This window comes from Argopecten irradians, chromosome 1, assembly GCF_041381155.1.
Source record: "Argopecten irradians isolate NY chromosome 1, Ai_NY, whole genome shotgun sequence".
In the NCBI taxonomy this organism is placed as follows: domain Eukaryota; kingdom Metazoa; phylum Mollusca; class Bivalvia; order Pectinida; family Pectinidae; genus Argopecten; species Argopecten irradians.
This window is the reverse complement of record NC_091134.1, coordinates 2,135,844-2,163,056: the sequence shown is the minus strand read 5'-3', so window position 1 is coordinate 2,163,056 and position 27,213 is coordinate 2,135,844. Positions and strand designations below refer to the sequence as shown.

General features: G+C 32.6%; 1 protein-coding gene across 1 annotated transcript; it reads left to right on the top strand.

Annotated features, from left to right (window-relative positions):
• Positions 1–60: 60 nt before the first annotated feature.
• Positions 61–26,796, top strand: LOC138314916 (myb-like protein X). Its single transcript, XM_069255554.1, is given in 22 exon segments — positions 61–189; positions 1,928–1,988; positions 4,444–4,590; positions 4,948–5,028; positions 5,906–5,980; positions 8,307–8,378; positions 8,984–9,154; positions 10,138–10,212; positions 10,348–10,453; positions 10,559–10,769; positions 11,628–11,824; positions 12,736–12,921; positions 13,163–13,270; positions 13,674–13,744; positions 13,747–13,790; positions 14,159–14,233; positions 18,898–19,015; positions 20,163–20,243; positions 20,790–20,865; positions 21,513–21,740; positions 22,470–22,562; positions 24,355–26,796. Coding segments are annotated over 21 exon segments (3,252 nt in total). The 5' UTR covers positions 61–189; positions 1,928–1,934; the 3' UTR covers positions 25,338–26,796.
• Positions 26,797–27,213: the final 417 nt, after the last annotated feature.

The following is a 27,213-nucleotide window of genomic DNA, read 5'->3' as shown; positions in this document are numbered from 1 at the left end:
AATGACATTCGGAACATAATCGGACGTAACCACTGCACGTAGTGTAAATCAACGAGTCGGTATTTAGAGACGAAAAGAAGATAGTTGTCGTCTGTTGAGGGTAAACATCATACGCTTAGGACAGACTTTGTGGTTTAAATTCAGCCAAACGTTGGGAACTTGTAACTGCGACATTATCAAATGAATTTGGTGAGAGAATGAAACTGTTTATGGGAGACTAATTACTGTAATGAAGGTCTAATTAATCAATATTACATTTAACGTTTATGCAGAGTAGGAAAGGCGGGAAATACGGTTTTTATGATACACTGTGTACTGTAGATGGATAATTAACGTTATTTACTAGATCTACATGCATGCACTCAAATGTTTATTAATTTTTGAATATTGAAATTCTTTGAATTTAGAGTTTCAGCTTTAAGTATTATTAAAACTTTATTTAGTTTAGGGTATATGTATATGGTGTAAATGTGGCTCCACACAAAAAAACATAGGTCTTATTCTAGGAAACTTCTGCAAGTTTGAATGATTGGATATGTATAGTGCCTATTGGAATTTAATCTTTGGCGACTGTCAATTCAAGATCTTGTGCACTTGTAATTTCAGCTAAATTTCATATAGTAACAAACTTATTAAGACATAGAAAGTACAGAATGGCAATTTAAATTCTGATGCAACCTCAGATTTTAATCTAAGATGCTGATGTACCGAGTTACAATGGGGTGAATAGGCCTACTGGTAGCTACTGTTGTAGCAGAAAAGATATCACCTTCTGACGGACTTTTCCGTCAGAAGGTGATATTTTTTCAGCCTACTGGAAGAATGGCTGAAAGTGCCATCTGATTTAAAAAGACACCAACATTTTTTATTTGACATTTGTAAAAATTGCAAACTTATTCATAATTCATTTATTTTGTTTTTTATTGGAATTTAAATGGTCAGCTAAATTAATTGAATATCATGATATGATTAAGAATAAAATTGGATTATATGTACAGTGTACTGAGCAAGATCATGTGCCAACATGGGGTAAGGTCAATGCTTTTCATTTATTAAAAGGTATACTGAAAAACAAACGTTTTGTCCTTGCTGTGATCATGATATAACAAATAACAATAAATAGCTGATAAAAGAATTAAATATCTATTAGCTATGAAACTTTTTGGTGCGCAAGATCATGTGCTGGCATTGTACATGTACACATAAATATTTAAATGTATTAAGACTTTTGTTTGATTAATTAACATCCTATTAACAGCCAGGGTCATTTAAGAACGGCCTCCCACATATGTGGAGTGTTGTGTGTGTGAAGTGTAGGGGCTTGTTTTGGGAAACTGGTATATTCGTGTTATGTCTTCTTGTATAGTGGAAAGTTCTATTGTCCTTTTTCTAGTGTGCCATTTTACTGAAGCATGATGCCACCGAAGACACCAAGCTACATACCCCTGTCACTTTATACTAACAACGGGAAAACCGGTCTTCAAACTCCCTTTATGCTGAGCAGTTAGGTTAGCTGAAGCAGAAACTACCACTTTTATAGACTTTGTTGTGTCTCGGCCAAGAGACAGCACCCAGAGCCTTTCCAACTGGCAAGTGACCGGTTCTCGCGAAGTACCAATTTTCACCATCACATTGATCTGTATCTGTACGACTACCGTGTAAATTTATCAATATTTTCAGATACAGTATTTTTAATAGTTAAAGTCATCTTCCAATAGAAGACACTATCATGATGATTTTCACACAAAAAATGTCTGAAAATTTGTGTGATAATATAAATACACATGCAATGGCGAGATTGAGTTAACAGCGAGCACTGGTCCCCTGCCAGTATAGCACGCACAGTAGTTACAAAAGAAATTTAGATGAGTTTTAATGTTCTGAATGTTGTTTTTTTTTAAATTATTTTTTTCTCTGTATTTTAAAGCAGAAAAATGGACACTGAGAACCAACTAAATTTACCTGGAGAATCCCCAGATGAAAAAGAGGTTTGTGAATTTCATATTTTCTTGGAGTTCAACATGTGTGCATGGATATAAGTCTATATAAAATGTTTGAAGTTTTATCTGAAAAATAACAACTATACACATAATTTCATAAGCAAAGAACTCTAAAACACGATCAGTGATATTCTTATTGTCTTATTCCAATTATTTTTATACTCTACCATCAGTGATTTTTCTCCTTATATAACTGGGGTCGGTAAATGACCCCATTCCCAATGCCAAACCCCCCAATTTTTTTCCCAATTACAATGAAAATTTCCCAAATCAAATCTCTGAAAGACAAACAAAACCCGAAAATCTCTCCCCTCGTTGTTTAATCTAAAACAACCTAGTCTGAAGCTGTTGAAATGGTCATCATCTTTTGATAAAATGAAACAGTTTAATGTTTTACAATATTTAATTACCTATAATAACATGTTCAGTAATGGGAAGCTTTTTCCCAAAACTGCTCTTTGTGTGATCAAAAATTCCCAATTTGTTACAAAAACTTTTTCCTCAAAAATTAAATACCCTGAAAAATCACTGACTATAAAATGCACTGTTAAGGTGTCTGAAATGAGTTTGATCTGTTAACTATAATATACCGTATTTTCCCTAATGAGGGCGCCGGGCGCGGGTAAATGGCTGAGGGGGGCTGTTATTTGAGACCATTTTTGGATGTGTTTTTTTTTCTGAAACAGACTATAGTCATCTTGCTTTTAGTTTCGTATTTTTCTGAAACATATGGTATTGATAACCAACTTACGTTTTGAAGTCAAGTAAGTATTGAAATTACATAATAATGAATAAATGTATACACCAGAAGTATTAAACATTGATTAAATATGTCTGTTTCACACACGGTGCTTTCAATCGCTACTTTCGTTTTGTGGCAGATAAATACCGACAAGAGCACACAATAAAATGCTTAGAAATCATGATATTCCTGTTAGTTAGGAACCTTTATTATAGATATACAGTAAGTATTCATAAAACCTGTATAGACATCGCTGAAATCTTGTTGCCAGTTAGTCTTCATCCACACACGTGTGTGGGGCATTCAAGTGACTCGTTTTATTTTGAACATGGCATTCTCGCTATTTCTATGTGTAAATTATACTTGGCAAAGATGTCGTAAGTTGTTCAGTGCAATAAATTTAGTGTTTATACAAGCTGATTGGATATCTGTTAGGCATCAGATTGATGTAAAACTGTATTTCATGGGATATATTTTGAACATGGCATTCTCGCTATTTCTATGTGTAAATTATACTTGGCAAAGATGTCGTAAGTTGTTCAGTGCAATAAATTTAGTGTTTATACAAGCTGATTGGATATCTGTTAGGCGTCAGATTGATGTAAAACTGTATTTCATTAGCGTCTGCAGAGACAAATTGTCACAATCTGGCACAAAAATTGCATTGTATGAAATAAGTTGGATTTTTTTCAGCAAAAAAGTGGGGGCGCCCTTATTAGAGGAGGCGCTCTTAATGGGGAAAATACTGTATTAATTTCAAATCATAGGAGTTTGGCATTTCGTCAATAATAATACAGATATCAGTGTTTTAATAGAATAGAAATCAAAAGAACCCAAATTTCTTATTTAAATTCCAATTTGATTAAACTATTAGGGATCCATGTTAATGCCATTTTAACTGAGGAAGACCCCAATTAATGGAACACCCAATGCAAATACTGGATTTGTATCATAAATACTCACTATACACTAATCAGTTTTTGTAGTTGTAATATATGATAAATTAATTCATGCTATATATTATTGACAAGTGACTGATGATAGACTAATGATTGATTATGAGCTGAAGTTTACTTCACGCAAATTATAGATTTTATTTTATTTACTTTTCTTCCAAATTATCAATCTACTTTTACTTTTGTTTAACTTTCCTGGAAAATCCATATCTCTTTATGTTGGAGCGGGGATCATCTTTCACACATTTACATCGGAAAATGAAGATGTGTTATTGTCTATGAGCTACATTTTATTGAAATTGTTTTCCCGAAAAAACGCTAGCTTCCTCAGCGAGAAACACCAAGTAATATAACCCACAAAATTCTTACCATTATATATTGTAAATGTAAGTTAGTCAAATTGGGATCAATCATGATAAAGGTTGATTAATTGATCTCCGGGTAGAATTGACAATAAACATCGACTAAATCAATTGATTGGAACAACATTATACTATTATTGACAGAACATCAAAGTCCTGTGATTTAAAACTGAGACAAATTTTAAGTGCAGTAATCATAACTTTTGAAGACAATATCAAAATGATCATCCTATATATATATACAGTTTAAAGTCTTTCTTTAACAAAAACAATTTAAAAATATACTTTTGTAAAGTAAAGTTATTCCTGTTAATCTTCTTTAATTTAGGAATTGGAATCAAATACTTTTGTAAAGTAAAGTTAATTGATCTTCTTTAATTTAGAAATTGGAATCAACTCAGGACCTTGGAGGAGATAAAGGAAATCCAGAAGCAGGAAAAGACAACTCAGTAACAGCAACTTCTAATGTCAAAGCTGTTAAGAAGAAAAAAATAGCATTTCAAGCTCCTAATACAGTTTCGACAACAACGGTATATAATCCAAAATAAAATCTGATTTCAAGATAAAACTTTCTTTATATTGGTTCAACTACATATAAAAAAAGTTCTATTTGATAAGGGTGTTTCGGGATCCTAAAACAATATGGGTAAAGTACACACACTACTTGATTAATTACAGTCTTCATTATTGGTAATCGTTAAAGTGAAAAGTAAAGATTTTCTATCTAAAACCTCATAGAAGTTGATATTTTGGGATATTGATAAGATGTGTCTGATTGTAGGGTTACATTTAGTTGATCATGACCTGGATGATTCATGTTGATATTTACTTGTAATGATAAATTTCCTGCTGATATCTATTTAATTTTTCTTTTTAATTCTGATCAGAATAATGTTGATGTAGTTGACAAATCCGAGAAGATCAAGGAAAAGAAACCTAAGAAAAGCAAACAACCAGCACAGGAAAAGGTAATGTAGCTGATAACATTAATTGAATGTTATGATAAAATATGAAATGGAAACTGATAGAATTGTGCATTGGCGCTATGAATATTGTTGATGTCAAATAATGTCAACCATTTAGAAGTACTGTAGGTCAAAATCTGTGAAGAAGATTAGGAGGACCTACGCTTCTTCTAAAAGGTTGACATTATACTACAGATGAAACTGTGCTTATGTATGCATGCAGGGTCCATTGATTGAACCCCAAAGTTTAAACAGCAGTCTTACACTATTTAAAAACTGTGGTATTAAATTGATCAAGTATCCATCTTAATTAATTACCTGATCTTGTTCTATATCTGACTCGATTTATCTACCAAAACCGAAAATGTCCATTTTCATTACCAACATTCAGTCAGGTGATGTTGCCAAAATAAAGTTGAGGATTCTTTAAAGTGACATTGAGGCTATCTACTGAGTGTCAAAAACGATAATAGATTACATAAAACGATATAAATTTGCATAATAATAAGCGCTTATTGGGTCGAATACGGTAATATGTTGAAAAACAATGCAATATAACTGTCAAAACTCAAACTCTAGACATGAGGCTCACAAGGTGAAAACACTATGAATATACACTATGAATACAACGATTCTCATGCATCAATCAGCTGATTTCAAACAATACGCCAGTCTCTTATATTATCAATAAAAAGAGTTCCCCACAATATTTCAATGTATAATTTCTAATGTGTTGTTTCTTGATATAGAATCAAACTATAGTTTACTGTAATAAGTCAATCAAATTTTATTTTAACTATATTTCTTGTTTATCTAAGCAGCTATTTCTAATAACATAGTGATTTAGCAGTTTGTTATTATTGATCCTTTTGTTTAGCAGAATGCTGATTCAGTGGAAAAACCTAAAGATGAGAAGATTAAAGAAAAGAAACCTAAGAAAAATAAGGAACAAAAGGTAATATTGACTATGTAATAAAAATACAATCAAACCTGTCTATAAAGAAAGCCCCCCAAAGGGACAAGGAAAAAGTGGTCTACCGCTAACCTTTTGGGAACTATAAGAAATGGTCTTGATAAGTAGGTGGTCTTTATACAGAGTTGGACGCTAATATAAGGCAGGTTTTATTGTAAATAGAAGGCTTTAATGTATTAAAGTGAAGATATATTAACATGTTTTTAGATGTTGATGGTTTAAAGCTTTATGACATTAAATTAAAGGTGTCAATTAGAGAAAAAAAAACCAATTATTGAATTTGACATATTTAGAGTTATTTCCCATTCATAGTAAAATTACATAGCATGGTATTTATTTTTAGACTATATTCAATATTCAATAATAGTGAACTTAAAAAAACTATGTAACATTACAATTCAGAACTAAGCAGTAGTATATAGACATACTGCCTAAACTGTACAGAAATGAAAACTGTCTATAACTAAGACCACCAAGGACCAACACTTTGACAGGACTCGGTCTTCTACATGAAAGGGGGTCTCTCAGTGATTTTTCAAGGTATTTTGGGAAAAACATTTTTGATACATATTGTGAATTTTTAATCGCGAAAAGAGGGGTTTTAGGAAAAGTTACCCATTACTGAACATAGGTAATTAAATATTGTATAACTGTGTTATTTGATGTAACATGCTGTTTTTACATGAACCTGAATTGTATCAAAAAAACAATCTTTTATCAGGACAGGGTTTTTTTTTGTCTCAGCAGTTTGATTTGGGAATTTTTCATTGTAATTGGGAAAAATATAGGGGGGTTTGACATTGGGAATGGGGTTGGGGTCGTTTATCGACCCCAGTTATATAAAGAGAAAAATCACTGTCTCTAATTAAGAAAGACAGGTTTTATTGTGTGATTTGAAATGATTCTGCTAAATCATGCATACCATGCAGACTTGACCCAATAAATGGCCAGGGTGGTTAAAATGAAAAGTGAAAGAGTTCTTAATAGTAATTAATTTGGGCTAATCTTTCAGAAAAATATTGCATAAAGCAAGTCATTAAATAATAAAGTTACAAAAGAAATGAAATAAAGAAATCTCCATAGTTTTCATTGTTTTATTCTGTAAGTAAGTCATGGTAAGTGAAATTGAGGCCTCACAAAGTGGGAAGGGCACTTACAGGACAGGGGTGCTTACCTGTACGAAATAATCTGGTTGGACTGAAATCGGAATCGGATCGGATTTCAAAATTTCAAAAATATGCACGGATTAATATCTTCTCCTTACAGTATATCACAATCTGATCATAATTTTCTGAATCGGATCGGGAAAACTATTTTCCAATATGGAAAATCCTTGCAGAAAAAAATCCAGTTGTATTAAAATCTCAGCAGATAAAATCTGACTCAAAATTCTGACTGAAAAAAAATAAGGTAGTATATAATATATTGACTTAATAATTAATCTAATTGTTACAAATAATTTTTTTGATTTTTCAATAAACCTGCTAAGTTGCGAAAGAATATGTATGTTACACAATGAGAAAAGACCTGTCATTTTTGTTAGATTAGGGTTAGTAAAATAATATTTTGATATATATTATGTATTTGCCAAACTTGATGAACTGATATGTGAGTTCAGGTAAATAAATTATGAAATTGGTCACCAATAACGTCTGAACATAAGAGACAAACTCTGTCATTGCCTGGTATATTAGCCCATCGCCCTGTTTCTATGGGCAAATGTAAATAAGATGTACAAAATTTAAAACATTTTTTCTATCTTTTTCGTTCAATTTCAATAGGTAATTCTCCATTTGAAAATAAATTTTTAAAAACTGTATACATTTTTCCTTTAGATGACTAATTCATATCATTAAACCATTATTCAATAAATTGATCCTGAAGTATTTGTTTAATGTAAAATTTTAAATTTATATATTTTGTTCAATGTACAAGATTCCTGTAGATTCCATACAAAATTTTTTTGTTCAATGTACAAGATTCCTGTAGATTCCATACAAAATTTAAGCCTGTCTCATAAAAAATATTTCGCACAAAAGAATCCCTTTAAAACTTATGTTTCCATTTACATGCAACTGGTACATTCCATTATATATATTTCACTTTTTATTTATCACAGGATATTAAATTATACCAAAACATGGCCATTCTACATTTTAATTCAATACTCAATGGATAGCTACCCAATTTACCATAGACCATAAAGTTTCTTTGGTGTACATTTGTACTATGTCTCAAACCTAAATACAAATATGATAGTTTAACTAAGTTAATTTAATCTGATATTTGTGTAAATTTGTTTTGATAGGAAAATCTGGATGGTGGTAAGGATGAAAAACCAGCAAAGAAAAAGAAGCCTAAGCAACCTGGAGAGAAACAGGTTTGGAAAAAATTCTTTCTAATTATTTTCATTTCATGAGTTTTGATTGTTTTGATGACTATCCACTTTGGTTCTGATATCATTGGTGTAACAATTTTTAACTTTTAACACCTTTAAATTGTTACGAGTCATAGAGTTCTGCAAGGACTGTAACCAAATTTGGCCACAAACATCCTTTGGGGAAGGGGAACAAAACTTGTATAAATTTTGGCTCTGATCCTCCAGGGGCAGGAGAGACAGTGCCCAATAGGGGAAATGGAGGTAAATCCTATTAATCGCTTCTTGACTTGGGGGCAGAACTTGTACAAGTTTTGGCTCTGACCCAATGGGGCTAGGATGGGCGCGGCTCAAAGGGGAATTAGAGGAAAGTATTCAAATTCCTTCAGAAAAGAAACAATGAACCTGTGTCCAGAACATTACTTGGCATTACAAACCAGGTGAGCGATACAGGCCCTCTGGGCCTCTTGTTTTTTATATGGCTTGACACCTGCTATTTTCATTGTCGGAAGGACACATATTATTTTGTTTGAAAAGATTAAAGGTTAAAGTTACAATGTTGTAGTCATATTTGTGTAAACTAATTTTTTATGTTTCCTCATTGATAGAAAGATGCTGAATCAAAAGAATTGAAGCCTAAAAAGATCAAGAAATCAATTACAAAAAAGACAGAAAGTGAAGCAAAGGAGTTTGATTCAAATTTGAAAGATCTTGAAAATGTGGAAAAAGATTCAATGAAGGAATGTAATGATGCTTCTGATTCTCAAGCTCTTGAAATTGTAAGTTACCTGTTAACCTCTTCTTAGAGTAGACACCGTAGTTAGCTGGTTCCAGCTAGTTGTGGCGCGGTTTGTTCATTTACTAGATTGTTGTTGTCTGGTTGTGCCATATAAAAACTGGGGTAAAACTTGCATGGTACTGAATTCCAGTGAGTGTTCAGTCGGTTTTTAAACAAGTTTAGAATAGGGGCTTAGTAGGGGTTTAGAGTAGTAGAGTAGAAGAGAGTTCCACGAATCTACCACTCGTCGACTAAATATACTTTGTGTGACTTTAGTCCTGCTTTGTTTCTTAAAGAGTTTAAAACTATTACCTCTAGTACTAGCTGTAGATATTGTAAATAACTTGTCTTTATCTAGTTTATCTATTCCATTCAGAATTTTATAGACTTCGATCACATTGTTCCTTTTACATCTGTATTCTAAGGTGGGAAGTCCCAACTTTTTAAGTCTTGAATGGTGTGGTAGATTTTCAATAGAGTGAACTCTTTTATTGGCTCTTCGTTGGATGTTTTCAAGAGCGATCTGATCTTTTTTTAGCAGTGGAGTCTCACCATACCTAGGTTGCATATTCTAAGTTGGGTCTATTTAGGCTTTTGTAAGTACATGTAGATTGATGTAAAACCCAAAAAGTTTAGGGACCCAGTGGTGAAAATGTCCTGACATATTACCACCTCTACCTTCACCTCTGGGATGTGAGTTCAAATCCCATCTGGGACAGTTGCCAGGTACTGGCCGCAGGTCGGTGGTTTTTCTCCTGGTACTTCAGTATTCCTCAACCATCAAACCTGGGATGTTCTTACATGACCCTGGCTGTTAATAGGTTGTAAAACTAAACTAACCAAAATCAACAAATCAAAAGTCAGGCAGTAGGCTCCTTATCCAGTACAATAAGTTTACAGACTTTACCAATAATATATTTGTAGGGATTGGTTTAATTTTACTTTATTACACAGTTTATGATCTTGATTTTTAATTTCATTTAGGAACCAGTTTCAACTATCTGCAATAAAAATGACATTGCTAAAGATAGTGAAGAGCAAGAACAAAAGGAAGTACAGGTAAATTGTGATTTACATTGGTAAAACCAAAAAGATATTTGATCTGGGTTTTATGAATAGATTAGTAAATGTCGGTTAAATAGCACCATTTCCTTTATTTTTTTATTTTATTATTTGTTTTTGTTTTTTTTTTAGAAAAAAGAAAATGTCAAGGAACCAGCGAAATCATTGACAGACGAAGAATGGGAACACATATTTCAATCTGCTATTGACCATGTCATGAATACTCCTCTGGACCAGTGTAAGTCATGTTTTTCCTATCAAAGCCGGGACACGTATATATGTATTGAGTATTTTTCATCTCTGTAATTGCACAGTTAGTTTGATTTGATTTTGTTTACAGCAGTAAAGCAAGAAGATGAAGAAATGGTAGTAAGTGAAACCACTGCAATGGAGGATGAGGTTCCGGAGGAGGAATGTGACACTATGGATGTAGAGGATGGTCCTCCAGTAGTCCGGGATGTCACAGTCAGTAATGATAAACCTAGCGTTAGTCCAGTACTGATCCTGGAGAACTCACTGGACCATAATGTTCCTATTGTGGATCAACAGATACGGTGAGAATATTGATGGATTATCTAGCTGTCATAAAATCTATCCTTATTGTTATCTTCTTATCCTTGTTGTTAACCTTTAGCTTGTCTTAAACATCAATGATATTTAATTGTTATGAGAGGTACATGGGAGGCACATCTGTCAAGACCCAAACACCCATGAAATGATAAAACATATATAGTTTAAGGAATACAGGGATTTACCCTGACCACCTATCTAATGTTAATACCACTGCCTCGCACTCACCCACATCAATAATTCTGGAACAGCCCTGTTATTTGTTACTAGCATCACATTACTAATATTCAAATTAATACCTCCATCAGCTGCTAGAAAGAGAATGCATCTTGAAAATGAAAAAAAAAAATATTGAAAAAAGTTTAGGAAGTTTGCATGCATGATCTGACCAAATACGGAGTGATGATAAAATGACAGATGAACATTACAAGTTTTGATTGAATAAAGTATTGATGAAAATTAAAGATGCTCCACCGCTGACAAATGTTTTTTTTTCCACTATCAAAAACAGGAGCAGACGATTTAGTATTTTTCTTCAGTTACGAAAGTAACTTAATTTACACCATTACCACCATTGAAAAGTTTGAGCTTCTAATTTTACTTCTAATGAAAATATAAAAAATAATTAATTGCATCCCGAAAAAATGAAGTGGCGCTATATTCTATATGGAATGAAGTACTGATTGCTCATGCACCAAAGGCAATACAAATAATTTTGTATTATTTTTTGTGTTAAATAAACTTATATATACACGATAAAACACCAATTATTGTTCAAATTATGAATATCATTTATGCTCTTTCGGTGGTGGAGCATCTTTAAAATTCTATTTGTGTTGCAGAATGTTGGAGTGTGCAGAAGTACAGGAACTGAATGAGAATACCCCAGAGGGAAGTGAATTAGAGTTTAATGGTGAGGAGGAAAAGAAACACCAGCGCACACCAGTTGTCCAAATAAAGAAAGCTGTAAAGAAAGCTGATAGGAGCAGTGCTGCCAAAGTTCTAGCACCAAGACAACTACAGTTTCCAAAGCCAATAAGTAAGACATCTTATTTTATGATATTTTTTCTTTTTATTTAGATTCTTTGGTATTTTAAAGCTTTATTTTAAAGTTTTATCAGTATAAAGCCAGTGTACATTGTTCATTCTGAATATCAAATGTCAACCAAGTGCAACATTTTATACTTTTATCAACTACATACTATATATCTAACTTATTCAAAGAAGTATAAAAAAATGAATAAATTGATGTATTCGCCTAAGGTGAAGAATTGATTTTTACTATTATTTGATCATTCAGCCATTTTCTTCAAAAGTTCAGCTGTTTTTCTCTTATGTGAAATCATGCTTATTGCAGATCTTACAATATGCCTTATGATTTGATGTCAAATATTGTGTATTTTGTCAACATAATATCCAGGCTTCCAATGCTTTAAAACGGTTACTGGGGAAGAAAAGAACCAAGAGAAAAAATTTGTTTTTAGGGCTGGTTTTGATATTCAGCTGTTCCCAGAAATCCCTCTAACTTTAAAGATGCTCCACCGCTGACAAATCGCTTTTTTATCTCTATCAAACAGGAGCAGACTATTAAGTATTTTTCTTCAGTAACAAAAGTTACTTTCTTTACACCATTACCACCATTGAAAGGGCTGAGCTTCTACCGGTAATATAAGTTTACTTTAAGATATAAATATCTAAAATAATTAATTACATTCTGAAAAATTCTGTAGTGCTATGTCCTCTATGGAATAAAGTACTTATAGTGCATGCGCCAAAAGCAAAACAAATTTTATATAACTTTTTGTGTTAATAAGAAATGCGTTTATGTTCTGTTGGCGGTGGAGCATCTTTAACATTTCAATTATATTTTCATTAGAACTGTTCATATGTAAATTGATGTATCATACATGCATTTTTATTCAGTGAAATGTATGGGGTTTTTTTTTCCAGAAAATACTGAAACACAAAGAAAAAAGAAGGAAAAGAAGAATGACAAAACAGAAAAAAGTAAGACTGTTGATGTAGTAAAGAAAAAAGAAAAGAAAAAAGGTTTTCCGGAGAATAATCAAAAGATTACAGACTATCTTCCAAAGAGTAAAAAACAGTTGCTCATGGAAAGAGAAATTGAAGAAACAGGTAACTTTTAAATCTTACCTTACCTACGATTTATGCATAAATTCCACAATATTTCCACTTTTAGTAGCTGGTATTCATTTAAACAGAAATATGGGTGAATAGACATGAATCATTATATTATTATTAGAACCCTGACATGTATGAACATTGTGGAGAAATTATTAGTGTGATAGTTTTTTCCACAATATTTATACCCATATACCAATCTTATTATGGCTAAAATGTTTTATATTTTTTACAGGAACTTGGGTACAATGTTCGAATACTACCTGCCAAAAATGGAGATTTCTAGGAGACATCAATGACCCAACCGAAATTGATGAAAAGTGGACATGTAAAATGAACACTGGTTAGTTTGATAATTTGATTTAAATGTTGAAATTGTAATTGATGTGAATATAGGATATAAAGTTAAGACCAGTAGTTATATGTGACTCAAAGACGGAGCATCAGAAACTCACCTAAATGTTCCTGGTGTTTGGTGTCGGGTTGAATCCATCCTGTTCAGCATAATGTTTCATACTGTGCTATTTCATATATTACAGAAATATAGACTACTAAACTTATATAAAATGTAGAGCTGAAACAAACTGAAAATGACTATTGCTTCATCAGTTGAACGATTCAGTCATGGATCTTTTTTGTTTGGACAAGTATCTGACAGTTTAATATATCAATGGTATTGTGACTATTGCTTTAATGTGATTTTTAGTTTATTGCTTTAGCATTGTGGTATTCTTGTAAATTTATAGACGCAACTTACAACAGCTGTGATAAGAAAGAACAGGATTATGATGAATCGGAACATTTCTACAACCAAATAATTCTGAGGGCAGTATTGTTTGGGCCAGGATGGTCGGCTATCCTTGGTAAATCTTAAATATCTCTTAAACATTGTTGTTCCAATATTGAGGCAATATGTATTATTTTCAAATATACATGTTAAGACTTTTGTTTTAAAACAAAATAAATCAAGAAATTAAAATATAGAGAAAACATTTAATATCTCGTGTCAGCTATTCATTGCATAGTGTGACATCGCTCATTTCATATAGATATAAATAATCATTTGTACCATTTCTAGAATATTCCTGAAATAGGAAAATCACATGGACTTTTTGAAAATGTTATATGTTAACGTTTACTGTAGGATGCATCATTGCATCAGAATCATTTATAACATTCTAAAGTATTTTGAATAAATGATATCTCATTAGATTGCTTTACTTGATGTAAGGTGGCCAGCAATGGTTGAGATCGATCCAGACACATCCTATTTCGAGCAGTATCAGAAAACCATGTTTCCTAGTAAGTATAAAATTCTGATTTCTTTATCATAGCCAGATAATTGTCATGATCTTACCATGCTTTTGAATAAAATGTGGTATATCAATCACCACAACATAGTCAATTTTACCATACCACGTAAGGTATATCTATCATTGCTTGTAGTCATTACCAGAATGCTGAACATGTATATCAATTTTTGATATCATTAAGCCACTGGTAGGGTCTAATTTTACTTACTCCCAGAAACCATGTGAGTATATCTTGATCATTCTCAGAGTCACTACCATGTGGTATAAATTTATCTATCATTCTCAGAGTCACTACCATGTGGTATATCTATCATTCTCAGAGTCACTACCATGTGGTATATCTATCATTCTCAGAGTCACTACCATGTGGTATATCTATCATTCTCAGAGTCACACTACCATGTGGTATATCTATCATTCTCAGTGTCACTACCATGTGGTATATCTATCATTCTCAGAGTCACTACCATGTGGTATATCTATCATTCTCAGAGTCACTACCATGTGGTATATCTATCATTCTCAGAGTCACTACCATGTGGTATATCTATCATTCTCAGAGTCACTACCATGTGGTATATCTATCATTCTCAGAGTCACTACCATGTGGTATATCTATCATTCTCAGAGTCACTACCATGTGGTATATCTATCATTCATTCACTACCATGTGGTATATCTATCATTCTCAGAGTCACTACCATGTGGTATATCTATCATTCTCAGTCACTACCATGTGGTATATCTATCATTCTCAGAGTCACTACCATGTGGTATATCTATCATTCTCAGAGTCACTACCATGTGGTATATCTCTATCATTCTCAGAGTCACTACCATGTGGTATATCTATCATTCTCAGTCACTACCATGTGGTATATCTATCATTCTCAGAGTCACTACCATGTGTATATCTACATTCTCAGAGTCACTACCATGTGGTATATCTATCATTCTCAGAGTCACTACCATGTGGTATATCTATCATTCTCAGAGTCACTACCATGTGGTATATCTATCATTCTCAGGTCACTACCATGTGGTATATCTATCATTCTCAGAGTCACTACCATGTGGTATATCTATCATTCTCAGAGTCACTACCATGTGGTATATCTATCATTCTCAGAGTCACTACCATGTGGTATATCTATCATTCTCTCACTACCATGTGGTATATCTATCATTCTCAGTCACTACCATGTGGTATATCTATCATTCTCAGTGTCACTACCATGTGGTATATCTATCATTCTCAGTCACTACCATGTGGTATATCTATCATTCTCAGAGTCACTACCATGTGGTATATCTATCATTCTCAGAGTCACTACCATGTGGTATATCTATCATTCTCAAAGTCACTACCATGTGGTATATCTATCATTCTCAGTCACTACCATGTGGTATATCTATCATTCTCAGAGTCACTACCATGTGGTATATCTATCATTCTCAGAGTCACTACCATGTGGTATATCTATCATTCTCAGAGTCACTACCATGTGGTATATCTATCATTCTCAGAGTCACTACCATGTGGTATATCTATCATTCTCAGAGTCACTACCATGTGGTATATCTATCATTCTCAGAGTCACTACCATGTGGTATATCTATCATTCTCAGAGTCACTACCATGTGGTATATCTATCATTCCAGTCACTACCATGTGGTATATCTATCATTCTCAGAGTCACTACCATGTGGTATATCTATCATTCTCAGAGTCACTACCATGTGGTATATCTATCATTCTCAGAGTCACTACCATGTGGTATATCTATCATTCTCAGAGTCACTACCATGTGGTATATCTATCATTCTCAGAGTCACTACCATGTGGTATATCTATCATTCTCAGAGTCACTACCATGTGGTATATCTATCATTCTCAGAGTCACTACCATGTGGTATATCTATCATTCTCAGAGTCACTACCATGTGGTATATCTATCATTCTCAGAGTCACTACCATGTGGTATATCTATCATTCTCAGAGTCACTACCATGTGGTATATCTATCATTCTCAGTCACTACCATGTGGTATATCTATCATTCTCAGAGTCACTACCATGTGGTATATCTATCATTCTCAGTTCACTACCATGTGGTATATCTATCATTCAGTCACTACCATGTGGTATATCTATCATTCACAGTCACTACCATGTGGTATATCTATCATTCTCAGTCACTACCATGTGGTATATCTATCATTCTCAGAGTCACTACCATGTGGTATATCTATCATTCTCAGAGTCACTACCATGTGGTATATCTATCATTCTCAGAGTCACTACCATGTGGTATATCTATCATTCTCAGAGTCACTACCATGTGGTATATCTATCATTCAGAGTCACTACCATGTGGTATATCTATCATTCTCAGAGTCACTACCATGTGGTATATCTATCATTCTCAGAGTCACTACCATGTGGTATATCTATCATTCTCAGAGTCACTACCATGTGGTATATCTATCATTCTCAGAGTCACTACCATGTGGTATATCTATCATTCTCAGAGTCACTACCATGTGGTATATCTATCATTCTCAGAGTCACTACCATGTGGTATATCTATCATTCTCAGAGTCACTACCATGTGGTATATCTATCATTCTCAGTCACTACCATGTGGTATATCTATCATTCTCAGAGTCACTACCACATGGTATCTCTATCATTCTCAGAGTCACTACCATGTGGTATATCTATCATTCTCAGTCACTACCATGTGGTATATCTATCATTCTCAGAGTCACTACCATGTGGTATATCTATCATTCTCAGAGTCACTACCATGTGGTATATCTATCATTCTCAGAGTCACTACCATGTGGTATATCTATCATTCTCAAGTCACTACCATGTGGTATATCTATCATTCTCAGAGTCACTACCATGTGGTATATCTATCATTCTCAGAGTCACTACCATGTGGTATATCTATCATTCTCAGAGTCACTACCATGTGGTATATCTATCATTCTCAGAGTCACTACCATGTGGTATATCTATCATTCTCAGAGTCACTACCATGTGGTATATCTATCATTCTCAGAGTCACTACCATGTGGTATATCTATCATTATCAGAGTCACTACCATGTGGTATATCTATCATTCTCAGAGTCACTACCATGTGGTATATCTATCATTCTCAGAGTCACTACCATGTGGTATATCTATCATTCTCAGAGTCACTACCATGTGGTATATCTATCATTCTCAGTCACTACCATGTGGTATATCTATCATTCTCAGAGTCACTACCATGTGGTATATCTATCATTCTCAGAGTCACTACCATGTGGTATATCTATCATTCTCAGAGTCACTACCATGTGGTATATCTATATATCTATCATTCTCAGAGTCACTACCATGTGGTATATCTATCATTCTCAGAGTCACTACCATGTGGTATATCTATCACTTTCAGAGTCACTACCATGTGGTATATCTATCATTCTCAGAGTCACTACCATGTGGTATATCTACCATTCTCAGAGTCACTACCATGTGGTATATCTATTATTTTCAGAGTCACTACCATGTGGTATATCTATCATTCTCAGAGTCACTACCATGTGGTATATCTATCATTCTCAGAGTCACTACCATGTGGTATATCTATCATTCTCAAAGTCACTACCATGTGGTATATCTATCATTCTCAGAGTCACTACCATGTGGTATATCTATCATTCTCAGAGTCACTACCATGTGGTATATCTATCATTCTCAGTCACTACCATGTGGTATATCTATCATGCTCAGTCACTACCATGTGGTATATCTATCATTCTCAGAGTCACTACCATGTGGTATATCTATCATTCTCAGAGTCACTACCATGTGGTATATCTATCATTCTCAGAGTCACTACCATGTGGTATATCTATCATTCTCAGAGTCACTACCATGTGGTATATCTATCATTCTCAGAGTCACTACCATGTGGTATATCTATCATTCTCAGAGTCACTACCATGTGGTATATCTATCATTCTCAGAGTCACTACCATGTGGTATATATCTATCATTGGGTATACTATCATTCTCAGAGTCACTACCATGTGGTATATATCTATCATTCTCAGAGTCACTACCATGTGGTATATCTATCATTCTCAGAGTCACTACCATGTGGTATATCTATCATTCTCAGTCACTACCATGTGGTATATCTATCATTCTCAGAGTCACTACCATGTGGTATATCTACCATTCTCAGAGTCACTATCACATGTGGTATCTCTATCATTCTCAGAGTCACTACCATGTGGTATATCTATCATTCTCAGAGTCACTACCATGTGGTATATCTATCATTCTCAGAGTCACTTACCATGTGGTATATCTACCATTCTCAGAGTCACTACCATGTGGTATATCTATCACTTTCAGAGTCACTACCATGTGGTATATCTATCATTCTCAGAGTCACTACCCTGCAGTATATCTATCATTCTCAGAGTCACTACCATGTGGTAAATCTATCATTCTCAGAGTCACTACCATGTGGTATATCTATCATTCTCAGAGTCACTACCATGTAGTTATCTATCATTCTCAAAGTCACTACCATGTGGTATATCTATCATTCTCAGAGTCACTACCATGTGGTATATCTATCATTTTCAGAGTCACTACCATGTGGTATATTTAGACAACAAAGTATCCCGAGCCTGGGTGAAAGCCTCAGCCATTCTTCCTTTCCATCGAGGAGGCGAGGACCTAAACAAAAACCTCTTCTTGACAAAGGTATACTATAAAGTAATTACGGTTGCTGAAATTTGTGATTTAAATCACTTCATGGCCACTTGTTTTAAATACATTTTTGCACTTAGTTATAAGTAAATACCTCAATACCTACATGTATCTGTTACTGTTCAGAAATAATTGTTTCAACATCTTTTGACAAAAAGATAAACCTACAAAAAATACCAAATTTAGTTTGAATTCAAATTATAAAAAAAAGTCATTTCAATGTAAGTACGTACATTTTACCTTTTAGTTATTGTATGTATAGAGGTTACACAATGAATGGTTGTTGAACATTGAATTTATTCCACACGATTAAGTTATTTTTTAAAAGCTTCAATATTCAGCCACCACGAGTTGTGTGACCTGTTTCTACCACAATCATATTCGTTTTTAGCCGATAGAAATACGGCGGGGATACAATAACGTGTATTTACCGAAATATGCAAAAAAGTGTAGTAATATTTTGATCAGCAAAAAGACACTAATTGTATTCAAAAGTCATCGTTTGATAAAGAATCCATCGATATTAAATTCTTTTAATTGGGAACATATTTAGGGTTAAATAATACTCATTTAACGTCTTATTGAGTTCAAATCTTCATAGTTGCTTCCAGAAGAAAAAAAACTCAATTTCGGACTAAGATGTATACATGTAAAAGCATTCGCACGACACGGCATCATCTATTTGCCGCCAGATATACATCAAGTCATTACCATCAAGGTCAAGTTCATTTCATGCACGTTCAATCTACGAATCTCAGTGAAATTTTTGTCCGTCAAGATGTATTAGTACTTAAGGTCAATTTAACATGTATGAAAACGTAATGTATTTTGACACATCGACCATAAGCTTTCCAACAGCGGTTTTGGACATCAAGCTGCCAAAGTTCACCGTGTCAGCCAATCAGAATGCGTAGAGTTTATAGCACGTGTGGTATAAACAAATTGTTAATGAACAGCTGCAGTATTTATTTAATGTCCTGAGAGTTGAATAACACCGCCAATTGTGGTAGGAAATGATATAAACCACTGAACTCACTGAAAATGGTGACCTACAAAGTGCAATGAAATTCAATGTTGTATTAATAGCATTTTGATGTATGCGTTTATGCATAAGTGTTAATTTGTGATTTCTATTTTTTAGAAATCTAAAGGACCAAATTTCAAGAAAGAAGTTGATGCTGCAAGAGTAAATGCATTGACAGCCCTTGAGCTTCCGACAAAGGTTAAGCAAGACTTATTTTTTTCACATTCACAGGGATTTACCAGATCTTGTTAAACTTATTTTTACGATTAGTTTTTATTTGTTTTTATACTTAGTCTAGTAAATATGACTTTCTGTTTTGCCAATGACTGAATGTTTTTTAACCTCGATGGGAAAAAATCTCAGAATGATATAAAAACTATCATGACTCGCATCACAAAGAGAAATTGAATTGACATTGTTTATTTGTTTGGCAGATCAATCCCTTGAAAAATCAATTAGATCGTACATTAGCATTGAAACATATTCTATTTTATCAATTAGTCTGATTATGAAGAAAAAGGTGTAAACTTTTGTGAGAATTGTTGTAAGTAGTGTTTTATTTCAATTGTTGTGATATGATACAATGTATTTCAAATGTCAATGCAATACAAAAATAGATCATTTTGATTAATATAAATGTATTGTGATAAACCTACAAATATCATGGTTAATTAATCTACAATTTAAAAAGTTGACATATAACATCTAAACAGTATGATAAACTGATGTTTTTACTGTTGACAGGAGAGACTGAAGCAGTTCAGTTTTAGTGCTCGCTATAAAGGCAAATGGGCAGAGGAGGAGTCTTCAATCAGTAAAGGTAGAACTCTTACCTTATTTTGATATAAATAACCTCATGGTTGCTACACACTTTACCTTTCAGGTATTAATAATTTCATACATTTTGCAACTTGATTCCTCTGAAATGGTATTTAAGCAGAAAATGAGCAAAATAGGAGCATAATGAAGCCAAAACTGTATCAATACCAATAAGAAACAGGAACAAATTAAACTAGTTCGTGAAAAGTCTTCTTTTTTTTTTTCCTTTTTTTTTTGAGGAGACTTTAATAAGTTAAGGTGAGGATTCTTATTTTTAAAATTATCTCTCTTCTCATGGATATGCAGCGCAAAGATATACAGGCTTTACCTTTTGATTACCAACTGATTCCTATGCAATGGTATGTTAAAAAATGAAAGAAACAGATATATAATTTCAACTCTGTTTAGAAGTATAAAAAAGGAACAAATATGTTTTGATATCAAATTATCTTCTTGTTTTTAGATGTAGTGTATTGAAAAAAGGGACAATAGTGCAGTTTATGCTATGAGCAACATATCCACAACTTGCGTCTGCTGGTTTTGTTTGCCTGACTGAGATAAACCGATTTCAAATCTTGCATAACTTTATTAATTCTGACAGTTATGCTGAATTTACTTTGATATGAATTTAATGTTATTGTTTTTCAGTGAAAAAACATTACAGAGTGAAATTGACTCCAAAGAAAAGCAAGAACAAACCAAAGAAACCTAAAGAGTGTTCAGTTGGAAAATCTGTGGAAAATCAAGACCTGGAAATGTACATGTTGGACTCAACAATGGTAGATGAAATGCTATCGGAGGAGCCTGACTCTATCCTGAAGGGAATAGAAGATGTATTAGACTCCCTCGGCAGTGACGTGTTAAGTGATGATAATGGTCAGTATCTTTCATCTGATTTTATTTTTGGAAATCGTTTGGAACTTTACTCTATAAAATTTTGTCAATCACTTGAACATTAAAATCAGAAATATTTAAGCATTGATTTAATGTCTAAAATTTAGCGTATACAGGATACAGATTTCTATATTAAAAATATGAACAGGTTTTCAACAAATGTACATGCTTGATAGATTTGTCACTAAATAAAATACACTTCGCCTTTGATGATAGTTTTTTATATTTTTTAAATGCTGAAATTTTATTGTTCTATGACCCAATTAGGAATGTCTTGTGTTTTAGAACGACCTTGCACACTAACATTTTGCGTATCTGTTAAAGTTTGATTTCTGGTTCCAATCTGTGCCATTTTTGTCAGCCTTGTTCTGATATTAAGATTAGTAAATATTTTTGTCAACTCGCTTTTTGCATTTCACTCCATTTAAATCAATAACTTGTGGTTAATAATTCAATATGAATAATGAAATTTTGAAGTTGTTTTGCTGAAGTTCAAAATATCTTTGATATACGTTTCATTGAATAGGCCTTGGTGCCCTGGCAAGTTCGATCTTCGGTTATATCAAAGTCAAAAATTGAATAAAGACCAATGGCTTATTCTAGCTAGTTTCTAACCCATATAAAATTTATAATATAATTTCTAAAATGATTTGATTTCACATATGTGTACATAAATGATCTATCATACCATTTTATTATGGTTATTTTCAGATGGAGATTATGTCCCTACAAACTCTGAACGTGAAGTGTTTACAGAATCTACAGAGACAAAGACGGAAGCTTCTCCATCAAAGAAATCTAAAGGTAGGATAATCTAGCCATACAGACTCTGGAATACTGGTAATGAAAAGATAAGAACAAATAAAGACATACCAGTCTGTTACTGTTACAGTGTAATATTTACAATAGAAAAGAAAAAAATACACCTGCTATTACGATAAATGTAGGTAAAAGAATATTTACGTAATATAGTCATCGAGACACGGAAACTTTATTACTCTGACATTGAAATAATGGGATTAAAATGAATAAGATAAATAAAAACAATCTAGGAATGGCTGTTCTGTTACTCTGGCAGTGGATAGAGGCCATAGAAATAAAATAAGGTAGAAAAAAAAAGGGGAAATGAAAACTATTGGCTGTAAATATGTTAAGTGGAAAAAGGTAACAATTAATAAAACTATCTCACCATAGGAATTTTGTCACTGGTAGAGCATCATTGGAATGACAAGATCAAGAATATGATTAAAAATGGAAATAAAAAGAAAATATTTCGTCCTTCTCTCTTACAGCTAGTTCGTTCATTAATGATGTAGTTGGATATTTTGTTCTGATATAGGAACGAGAAATACAGAGATATGATGCTGTTATGGAGGGCGGCTTCATTCAGCAGTACTAAAAAAGTACAAATAAAGTAGAAAAAAAGTAGGAAAAAAAATACAAAAGTAGGAAAAAAGTACAGTCTACCAACCATGTGTACTTTTTTCGTACTTTTTTTTGTGGTGCTTTATTGGATAGACATCTAGAGTATAAAAAAGTACAAAAAAAGTACAGAAAAAGTACAAAAAAGTACACAGGCATGTTGTATACTAAAATCTACTTTTATTGTGCTTTTTTTGGAACTTTTTTTGTGATTTTTTCGGGTGGGGTAGACATCTACAGTACTAAAAAAAGTACTTAAAAAAAGTACAGAAAAAGTACGGAAAAAAGTACACAGGCATGTTGTAAACTAAAATATACTTTTATTGTGCTTTTTTTTGTACTTTTTTTGTGTTTTTCGGGTTAGACAATCTACAGTACTAAAAAAAGTACTAAAAAAGTACAGAAAAAGTACGAAAAAAAGTACACAGGCATGTTGTAAACTAAAAATGTGTTCTGTTACTCTGGCAGTGGATAGAGGCCATAGAAATAAAATAAGGTTTAGAAAAAAGGGGAATCGAAGCTATTGGCTGTAAATATGTTAAGTGGAAAAAGGTAACAATTAATAAAACTATCTCACCATAGGAATTTTGTCACTGGTAGAGCATCATTGGAACGACAAGATCAAGAATATGATTGGAAATGGAAATAAAAAGAAAATATTTCGTCCTTCTCTCTTACAGCTAGTTCGTTCATTAATGATGTAGTTGGATATTTTGTTCTGATGTAGGAACGAGAAATATAGAGATATGATGCTGTTATGGAGGGCGGCTTCATTCAGCAGTGTTTAGTTTTCTTTAACTATATAAAGTAGCTTGTACAATTTTGAATTAAATAATTTATAAAACTGGCTCTATAGAAAAATCATTATTACTTTGCAGTTGTGAAGTTTTGCAATCATAATTTTAAAAAATTTCCATGGTATACATCAACCAGGTAAATAATTTACTCAACATTTATCCTAACACTTATCAAATTACTACTTTCATCAGACATATCTCATGTTTGATTTCGTGTTAGTCTACATTTTGACCAAGTTAGGGAAAAGTATTTGTCATGTTCGACTGTGTTCGCCTTTTGTCAAATTGATTTTCACATTATAAAATTTGCAAAACATGATAGTTAAAACAAACAATTGCGCTTAATTCTTGTATTTGACATTTTTTCACGCCAACAGATATGAAAAGGCAAAACACAAGCAAGCATGAAGAAAAACCAGTTTTAAAGAAACCAAAAAAACATAAGTCTGCAGATGAAACCAAGAAAGGTTCTGGGGACAAGAAAGAAAAGGTAAAGAAAAGCAAGAGAAAAGATGGGAATTCAAATGATTCTCTCGTGAAAAAGTCACTAGAATCATTAGAAATAAAAACCGAAGTTTGTAATGTTTCAGGCACAGTTACATGTGACAAAAACGACAAAGAAGAAAATATGACAAATTCTACCACTATCACAACAATTGAATTTGACAGTGATATTTTTACAATGGAGCTAGACGAAGGAGAGTCGGATGGTAATGCTAAGGAAGCAAAGAAAAGTAAATCAAGTGCAAAAGGTAGTGTACCTGTCACGCCAGATAGAAAAGAATTACAAGAAGCAAAACCATACAAAAAGAAATCAAAGAAAAGTCTTTTTGCCGTTCCAGAGGTGATTCCAACTAATATCACACCCGAGGAAAATTCTAAAAACAGTTCTGATGAAAAACTTGCTCAAAAGGATAATTTCCCAGCAAAGCATGATGTGTTAGAAAACACACTATTAGCTACTTCAGAAACATCAGAGGAAATTCCAAAAGAGGAAAATGAAAATTGTGTGAAAATTGATGACACAAAAATTTCAGAACAAACCGTGAATAAGTCCTCAAAAAAGAAAGCGTGTTCCAAAAAGGTATCTTTTTCAGCACCTGCTACGGTGCCAGCAGAACCAAAGGTGATGCCTGTTCAAAATAAAGCTCACCACATGTCATGTAGTGACGAACAGACCGTGCCTGATGTGCAGACTCAAGAATCAGAGCATGAAGATGAATTCTCGTTAGATTTACCTGTATGTGAGCAAAAGCATGAGGTACAAGAAATCAATGTCATGGCAGTATCAACACTACCTGTGGCAGTAGATATAGAGGACGCTTATGATTCTGACCCGTTTGATTTGATGGAAGAATAAAGAATATCATAACATATTGCGGACTGTGTTTGGATACAGCAAATTAGAAACAGTTGAAATGAAAATATCAGTTTAACTACCGTAGTATCTTGTTTGGTTCCTTTTGGGTCTTTGTCTGATTCATTTTGCAGAATATAAAACTTACTTGAAAAAGATGAAAAAAATACTAACGGAAGTAATTTATTCTTGACACATTTAGCAAAGTTCTTTTTAATTTGAAAGGTCTAGAATACATTTTGAATTCATTTTGATATATTTTGAAATTCTGAAACCAACTTATGCTTAAAATGTTATATTAAGAAAATATGGGGAAAACAGAAATAAAAAACAATATCATTTAATTTCGCTGAATTTGTGCGTACTATTGGAATAAAATTCCTGTAAATTGAAGACCACTTTACATTAAATTTTCACTTCAAATTTAAATGAAATGTTATGCATGTACATGTATCCTATTTCTAACTGAATACTCTTGAAATGATATTAACAAACATGTTAAATCTAAACATATACGTGTACAGAAATAATAATATTTGGACGATCTCTCCAAAAAAATTTTTTAGAATGGATTCAAGTAAGCTTAATTTAATAACTGAAATAACGGGAAGTTTCGCCAACTATATTAATGAGATCTGACTATAATTTATTTTCCATTTTTAGGAAAATTCTTTGAAATCAGTAGCAATTGATGATTCACAATAACCAGCTATCTTTAAATGAAAAATATACAATAGCTTAGATATACAATGTTGATTTATAGAGAGAGAAAAGGATATAGTATTTAATATTGATATACATTCACATTGTTTGAAGTGTTTCAATTATGTTTTAAAAAGAGAGATTGTTGGTTATAATGGGGGGAATTTTTTTTCTTTTTTACAGAAGTAGCTCTGAAATTCCGTTTGTCTAGTCATTAAAATATTCACTCTACAGTTAAATACTACGCTTTGTTTTGTTATATTTTATTATTGTTACTTAATTCATTTTGTTACGCAATGTTCCTAGTCGAACATTACCGGATTTGTGTTTAAACAATCATATCTTGATATTGGTGTTGTTGACTATACATGACATGTATTTTAATTAATATTATAAAAAAGGCATATGGCATTAAACGCTCTTGCGTTTTAGTTTCTTCCATAAAATTAAGTTTGAAAATAAATAGATACATATTTTATGTAAAGTAAAGAGTATTTAAGAAAAATATCACAAGTTGTATGTGAAGAAGCCATTTTTAAAACGGTACTGCAACACATTTTCCTCTTGAATTGTATGGGTTTTTTTATATTTTCAAATTTTGTTCCGTAGTTTCCTTATCTTAAATGGATAAGAAAAGTAGTAATTAAAAACTAAAAGAAATAATGGTTGCTAGATTGACATAACACGTATGACTAATTTGAGGATGATTAAATTCTATTAAACAATTCTACTTGCTTTTTTCATTAAATGCTTCATGACCTTCAAAAAAAAATTGCGATAGAAAAACTTTGATGTTTAGGTTATTTTCAAAACTTTCATATCATATTTATGCCATAAGCTATTAAATATGTGCTTTGTCATTACCTATTTTAAGTTAAAAAGGTATTGTTGATTGTACGTTAAAGTCATGATTTATCAGACCTACTGTTACAAGTTAAAATGTTTATTTTATTATTTATTACATTCCATGTACTGTAATTGTTGCCTCCTGAATATTTACAGATGAAGTTTGTTAAAAGATACTGAATGGCATATTGTTATATTAAGTTTTTGTTTTAAAAAACGCTGCATATAATGATTGTTATTGATTATTTATTATGTTGCTAATTTATTATGTTATTGATAATTAGTTATGTTTTTGATAATAGATGCAAAACGTATATGTTTATGTATTTTA